Source organism: Cyprinodon variegatus, unplaced genomic scaffold, assembly GCF_000732505.1.
Source record: "Cyprinodon variegatus isolate N-32 unplaced genomic scaffold, C_variegatus-1.0 Scaffold462, whole genome shotgun sequence".
NCBI classification, from domain to species: domain Eukaryota; kingdom Metazoa; phylum Chordata; class Actinopteri; order Cyprinodontiformes; family Cyprinodontidae; genus Cyprinodon; species Cyprinodon variegatus.
In genome coordinates, this window is record NW_015150915.1 from 502055 (window position 1) to 510078 (window position 8024).

The 8024-nt window shown below is 38.7% G+C and overlaps 1 protein-coding gene across 1 annotated transcript in view; it reads right to left on the reverse strand.

Moving 5' to 3' along the window:
* Positions 1 to 8024, reverse strand: part of plppr2 (phospholipid phosphatase related 2) — a 108422-nt gene that overhangs the window by 8951 nt on the left and 91447 nt on the right. The window contains exons 4-6 of the mRNA XM_015389486.1: positions 3192 to 3312; positions 781 to 1031; positions 7 to 37 (exon numbers count right to left, since the gene is read on the reverse strand). Coding sequence (XP_015244972.1) covers positions 7 to 37; positions 781 to 1031; positions 3192 to 3312 — 403 coding nt within the window. The remainder of the gene's footprint in view (positions 1 to 6; positions 38 to 780; positions 1032 to 3191; positions 3313 to 8024) is intronic.

Genomic DNA, 8024 nt, shown 5'->3' on the forward strand with positions numbered 1-8024 from the left:
GTGTACCCTTGGTTTTAAACACCAACGTCACATACATCTGCAGAGAGCCATTCAAAAGAGAAAGAGCCGTAGGGCACAAAAGTCATACAAGGTAATAAATGATATTAAAACAGGGCAAATCTTTGATTTATTAACTATAGAAGAGGATTAGGGCCTCTGAAAAAAAAATCTGTATGATATGAGAAAAATGTCAGAATTCTGACTTTAATTTCAGAATTCTGAATTTACGACTGAATTCTGACAGCTAAGAAACATGTTAGCATCAAGCCGTAACCATGTTTGTTCTATAGACTAAACTTGCTCTCTTGTTATAATCACCTTCTGCATTTCCATTAATGAAATAGCATCATTGGGGAACCCTTGGGCACGTAAAACCTCGCCTAATTCCGTCATTTTCCACCAAGGTGTTACTGGCCCTCCCAAACAACTCATATCTTTGGCAATGAAGCTGAGTGCTCCCATGTCGCTTCCTTCATGGTGCCCATCTACATTAAGATCTAAAATTCTGAAATTAAAGCCAGAATTCTAATGAAAAAGTCAGAATTCTTAGATTAAAACCCGATTTCTGAGATTAAGGTCAGAATTCGGAGAAAAAATGTAGAATTCCAGATTAAACTCAGAATTCCGACTTTTTTCCCATATTAAACTGAAATAAAAGTTTGCTTTTTTTTTCTGGGCTGCCCTAATTTACAGATTTTTCAAACAATAAACTTTTTCCTTTTTTTTTTTTCTAAAGGACAACAAAGGAAACTAACTAACTAGCAGTGTGCTCCAACCTACCACTGTGTACATTGCGGAGTACACACTGAGTGCCGCATCCTTAGATGGGAAGGATTTCCGTGCTGACATGACAACCAAGGGGTTGCCTGTGCAGGCGCGGCGCTCTGTGATGTACTGCATGGTTGACTGGCAGCCTAACGCTGTGTAGTTTGGTCGGCAGGCGGACAGGAAATGAGGCGTCTGGTTTCCCGTCACCACCTGGCCGGCATTGGCAAAAATGGCAGTGGTGAACAAGCCGAAGGCATACACGCCTATGTAGAAGAGGAACACAAGAATCCGATGGGAGCATTAGTGGATTAGGTAATAAGATGTTAAAGATTTCTATCTCTGCATATGGGAGAAGAAATAAAAGCAATTTCAATGTTTGTGATAAGCATCTTATCTTGTACACATGCTCAAAGATAAAACAGATGATACTTTTCCCCCTCTCCTTAAAATAGCTCCAACACTTTATTATCAGTCAAGGTGTAAAATTGTCAGAGGAGTCTTCACCTCAGCTCAAGATGCAAACTTGCAAGCTTGTTAATATTCATGGAAGTGTCCCTGCAGGGATCCTCAATCTTCTACCTCCAGGATCACAGCCCATTTAATCGTCCAATTAACAGCTTCTTGTAACAGTACAGAATGACAAACTGGAGTGTTGCTGCCTTATCTTTGATGATGCTGACTTGTTTCTTTATGTTTTCATTCATCCTCAAGCCTCACTCACAATATAGCTGTGATAAGAAGATATATAGTCCCATTAGCATAAATGTAGCTGAATTGATTGACCAGTTTTGTTTAATTTGAAGATGGTGGGGGTGCTGATTAACCTTCGTTGAACTCTGAAAGTTTTCATTAATCTTCAAAATAGTAGCAGCACAAATATAATTGTTGCTGCAGAAACATAGCACAAAGTTTGACATCATTTTTGTTAGATTTTATCTTGGCTGTTCCCCAATTTCGTCTCAGAACCAGATGAGACGGTAAAAGAAAGTTACTGAATAACTACTGATACTGAGCAAAGACGCATCTTAGCAACAAGCACTCACTGACTGAAATATTAAATTGTTGATATGGTAGGGTGACCAGACGTCCTCTTTTTCCCAGATATGTCCTACTTTTCATACCTAAAAAAATGTCAGGCGATAATTTCAAAATCGTCCGGGATTTTGGTCGACTACAGTGCACGCTCTCTGACATTCAGTCACCTGGAACGCTTGATGAACAGAGCATCACTTTGGAGAGATACGTTCAGGTTTTACAAGCAACCTCCTCCCCACACCCATGAATTATTGTATTGTCTGCACGCCCTTCATATTCAAATAAAACAATAGATATCAAGTTTTCATCCGAATACCTGAAAGGAATGTTTGCACATGGTATGATCATTAGTTGACCTAAGCAATGTTTAATATTTGGTCATCTGCTGGCAGTATTTACTCACAGATTCACCACTGTTCCTGTTGTATTTTGTTATACCTGACGCATCTCTCTAGGCATTTCATTTATTCTCTGGATTTTCTCAATTGATCGTGGACTAGGCCTTTCATTTCGCACCTGTGATGGGAAAATGCGGCTTGCTTTGCTCCATAAGATCCTGGATCACTTATATCTTGTTTAGACATTAAAGAAAGTATAAAAAAAAACTATGATGGGAGTAACGGCGTTGAAAGTAACGGCGTTACTAATGCTATGTTAAGAAGAGGGGAAAGCTACCTGCTGGGGTTTAATAGCCCTTCAGATAGCGTCCCCACCTGTTAGACAGGAGGAACACTATCTGACGGGGTTTAGAAGCCCATCAGATACCGTTCCATGTCATCAGGGGGAACGCTACCTGCAGGGGTTAAGAAGCTCATCAGATACCGTTTCCCCATGTTAGACAGGGGGAACACTATCTGAGGGGGTTTAGAAGCCCATCAGATACCGTTCCCCCATGTTAGACATGGGAAACGCTACCCGACGGGGTTTAGAAGACCATCAGATAGTTGCTTTTACAAGTAACTAGTTACTTTTATTGTGGAGTAACTCACTTTTTGGGAGAAGTAACTAGTAACTATAACTAATTACTTCTTCAAAGTAACGTGCCCAACACTGTATAAAACACAGAAGGGAAATATGTCAAGTCAACTGAGTGCTATTAATTTATCTGAAAGCCTTTGTAGGTAAGCAGAGTGAGCTAATGGCAGAAAGTCCTTATGTGATAGTGATGTTGGGAGTAGACTAAGCCCTTAGAAGCAGGACTTCTATAGACAATTACAAACAGTCAGGCCAACTATTTTCAGGTGCACTGCTGCTAAGATCATAAAAATGTTCGTAGTTTGGAAGTTCCAGCAAGAATTTATTTTTTTTTCTTAACTTCTTCTCAACTGTGGATGAAGGGACCAGAGAAAAAAATATGTTTTTTTTTGTGTGGACAGAGCCATTCTCACCTAAGAAGCGAACAATCCGCCTGAGCAGAGGGTTGAAGTAGCAGCAGTCTGCTGTGACTATGGTCTTCTCCTGGGTTCCCTCTGCCTTGGTAAAGAACGCACAAAGCTCTCCAACCAGGATCTGTGCATACAAGTAAAACAAAGAAATGTGAATCCCAAAAAGTTAAAAAACAATCCACTGGACTTGGTATCCAAGTTTGAAGACGTTTCGCTTCCCATCCAGGAAGCTTTATAATTCAAAATGTCAGAATAGCATTGGGTTTGAGGCTTTATAGAGTGCACCAAAAACAAAGCCTTGTTTTGGCTTAGAAAACATGCACATTGAACTGGATGAATGGATCCACCCCTTTGGAATGGGAGTTGTTTGCAGTGATGGGCAGTAGCGCTGCTACATGTAGCGAAGCTATTAGTTTAACTACATTTTCCAGTAGCTTGCCCAACACTGGTTGTTTGGGTTCTTTGTTAGCCTGCAATACCTCATACCTCTCTGTGTCTCTGAAAGGGGGGTCGTTAGAGGGAATTGTTGGCCTCTAACGAAGGTGTTCCCTTCTCATGTCTTCCTGCTATCATCTATGGTTTAACTAGTGCTATTGTTTTAGCTGTATTGTACTTTGCTTGCTGGCAGTACGTCAGAAGCTTGCTTAAAACTTGTCCAGACTCGGACTGCCACCATCTTTTTGTTTATTTGGAACGATACATACATTTTGGGCAAAATGTGCAATGAAATTTGCATTGAAAATATTCTAATTCTACTTCAAGCAAAAACGTGTCTATTTTTGTCTATTATGTTCTCTTCAAAGTAATTCTGCCTTTCATTTTCCTTCTTTTAACTCATTTACACAGTTGTGTAGTATTTTATTAGTAATATTTTTTATCCAGCTAAACCTAACCAAATGCAAAGTACGTTTTTGTTAAGACAAACTTTTTGGAACCAAGTAAAAGAACAAAAACCTAATTAAAAAAGATTTTTAAGTACTGTTAGCATGCAGCAACATGTTCAACACTAGAATCTTATGATGCAAAAAGCATAATTTACTTCATAACTGCCTGTCATTGCTAGTGTTTTTTCATGTTTAAATTAATGTGGACTGCATTTTAGCAGTTATTACGTGAAAAGTCTTTTGCTTTTCACTTAATAACTGCAAAACCTCAACAAATCAGTTCTGTATTGAGGCACTGATCCATTAATTGATTTATAGACTAACAGAAGTATGTTAAGTCTATTCTCTGAGGTACAGGGAACCAGTGAAAGGACTTCAGAACTGGGCTGATGTGCTCTACTTTCTTAGTTCTAATGAGAACACTGACAGCAGCGTTATGGATCAGCTGCAGATGTCTGATGGACTTTTTTGGCTAAAACTACGAGGGAACTGTTGCAGAAATCAATTCTGTTAAAGTTACATGAATATTGAGTTTTTCAAGATCTTACTTGTACATTAGTCCTTTAATCCTGGAAATGTTTTTCAGGTGATGAGAGGCAGACTTAGTAACTGCCTTTATGTGAGAAATCGTAAACCATGCAAGTAAACTCATTATAGCCCTGAGAAAGTGAAGAACGTGTGTCGATTAAAGCTGTCAGTCAGTGTTAAGATGATGTGTGGAGCTTCTTTAAATTCCAGCTTCTAACCAACATTGTTAAAGCTTTTTTTCACACATAATGAGAAAATCACAGCAATATTTAGCCTTCAATAAGAACATCTCCAGGTAGGAATTGTGTCACTGAATCTGTGGTGTCTGCACCACTACCTCTGTAGTCCTTATTTATATACAGCAAATAACGAAGCAGTTCAAAGCGTAGTAATGACTAATGTGTTACTGTCATTTACAAACTAATTAGTTTTCTTTAAAGAGCATACCAGGCCAAGCCTAAATCAACGGCAGCAAAACCAAGTGCTAACATGTTTTGAGCTTTCTTTATAAAGTAAAGACAAACTTTATTTCAATAATGGTTTAAATATGTTTTCTAATCTGTTCATTACATTTAATTCATATGACGAAAGAGTCCTTAAAAACTGTCCTCCCTCATGTTTTACCTTCTTTGTCTAAACAGAACATAGCTAAAAACACACATCGGCCATCTAGAGTGTCCCTGGTGTTAATAAGGCAACCAAAGTTATTAATACCTCAGGAATACTCACATTGTATTGATACTCAATTATCTAAATGGTTATTGATTTCTGATCAGACAAATAGAGTCTTTAAAATATTATTTTAAAATCAAATTATCCATTGCAAAACCATCAAGATAAACTTTCTTCCTAAATATAAAATGATTTTGTTGCATTATTTTACTGTGGATCATTTGGTGCTATGCTAATCAAACCACATGAAAAAAGTAAAGGCACATCTCTGATGTCTACTGGTTTTTTAGTTCTCAGTATTTTTGTGTTTTTAGATGTTTGCCTCAGTTTTTCATTAAAACTAGAACAAAACAAGAACTTATCTCTGCCTCACTCATCTCTGCATATGGTTCCTCAAGCAACTTCACCCCCCCTTGACACCTAAGGTAAACGGGCAGCTGTACAGGGATTGCGGGAAAAAAAAGGAAATGTTTTTATTTAAAATAAAATAGGTTAGACTGGTGCAATCTCCAGCTGTCTACGGGGGAGAGGCGGGGTACACCCTGGACAGGTCGCCAGTCCATCGGAGAGCAACAAAGGGACAGCTTTCCCAGCTTTTGTGTCATTACACTGTCAGAAGTACAGAGCAACAAAATGAACTCTGCATTTAACCCATCCCCTTTGGGAGCAGTGGGCTGCCATTGTGCAACACCTGGGAAGCGGTGTAGGGTTAAGTGTCTTTGCTCAGCAACCCAGAGTGGCAGTCTGTGGGAGTGGGGTTCGAACTTAGATAGGGTGACCATTTCATTTGGGAAAACCAGGACACCTTGTTCCCATGCATAGATCCTACAATAACATCATATTTACAGTTGTTTTAGTAAAAAATGCTTTTCAGTAAAAGTCAACAGCAATAACTCCAATAACAAACGATAATTTCATTCAAAATGTATTTATTAAAAATGCTTAACAATTCCTGTAATGAATGAATAGCACAATGAAAAAATAATGTATCATCTAAACATCCCTCACTTAACAATAAAAGTTAACTCAACTCCCAATAACAGATGATACTCAGCCTCAGTAATGAACGAAATAATGTCTGTTCTGTAGGCTATTGGAAAAAATACATTAACAAATGAGCTAATTAACAAAAAATACCTCTTGTGTAGCAAAAATTATTCAAAATGTAACAAAAACGAACAAACATATCAATACACTATCTTTACTTTCAGAGTCCAGGTGGCTTTTTGAGATCCCTTGCACCTTCATTAGACACCGAGACATATGTGCCTGCTTTGCACACTGTGCACAAGGCTTCCTATTTGTCTCAACCCGGTCTGAAAGTGGGGAAACTCTTTTGTAAATTGTCGGAAAACATACATTTGTGCTTTTGCATGTTGTTGGCGTACTGACAGCCACGCTATCTATATTCCGATTAAGAACAGGGCTGCCCGCACTGACGCGGCTCAGGGCTTACGTCACACGCAGCATCGTGCGCAGTGCCCTAGTGCCTGTAAATTTAATGGTCCAATTAAGGTAATTTAAAAAATCAGGACATTTCCTCACTTTCTTAAAAAAAAACGGGACGCCCAGGACAGGACGTGAAATACGGATATGTCCCGGGAAATACGGACGTTTGGTCACCCTAACTTAGAGCCTCTGGATTCCAAGCCCAATGCTCTAACCACCAGTCCGCCATTATGCAGACAATGTATTACTCTTTCTCTATAACTCAAAAATCCCCCTTTCGTAATTAAATTGTTAGAAATTGTCTCAAAAATCTCAGATTACTCTATAAATTGGTCAAAATCCCTCCTATTAATTATATTTTCTAAAAGGGCCCCCATAAACACCTGCAGTCGAGGAATGTAAAATATTTAGGTATCAATATCTCTCACAAATTAATGGATTTAATAAATGTAAACCATATCCCACAACTAAAAGAGTGGAAAATGATCTCGCTAGATGGAAATCCCTACCCATATAGGGCTGCCTCCAGCCTCAGACTGGTAATCTGTGACACTGGGCATCTGCCCAGAGGCATTAGAGTCCTAATTTCAGCGTGTGAGGGCCGGCCCTCCTTAAAAAACTAACTCTCTTACTCTCTCACCGAAGCACCTACCTGTGACAGTAAATAACTCAAGGAGCTCAAGAAGTATTACAATGTTAACTTCCTAAATGATGCATGCAGTATATATAGCCCTTCTTGTCATGGACATCCCTGTGACGGTTGACACATGGTGGAGTTTTCTATTTCTTCAAACTGTAAATTATAATAAAAATAAAATTCTTTCTTTAAACCAAAGTACTGTCTCCCTTTTATATTTGGCAAATTTATGTTTGAATATTTTGCAAAATTATGTTGTGGTGCATGATGGGGTTTTGCATCAGTTTACATTAATCCATTTCATTGCCCACATGCCACCTAGACTTGAAGTGAATGTTTACACACAGCTGAGCTTTCATGTATTGATTCTTGAAGAACTGCCTGTCTGCCTCTATATTGTATTGCTTTATGTTTTTTTTTTTTTTTACAACACTCGGGCTTACGCTGTAGAAGGTTGTGTGAGTATCTGTAAGGTTGCCTGGCAAGTACAAACGTCATGCAGCAGTCACGATGCATCCGTGTTAATAACCAAAGCCAGTAAAACCGCATTATAGAAGTCTTGGTGATGGTTGAAGATAGATCGGTTAATCCACAATGTGTATTCATATTGTGTTTCACATTTGAGACGCACACATTTGAAGGTGCTTCTATTTTTTTTTGGGGGGG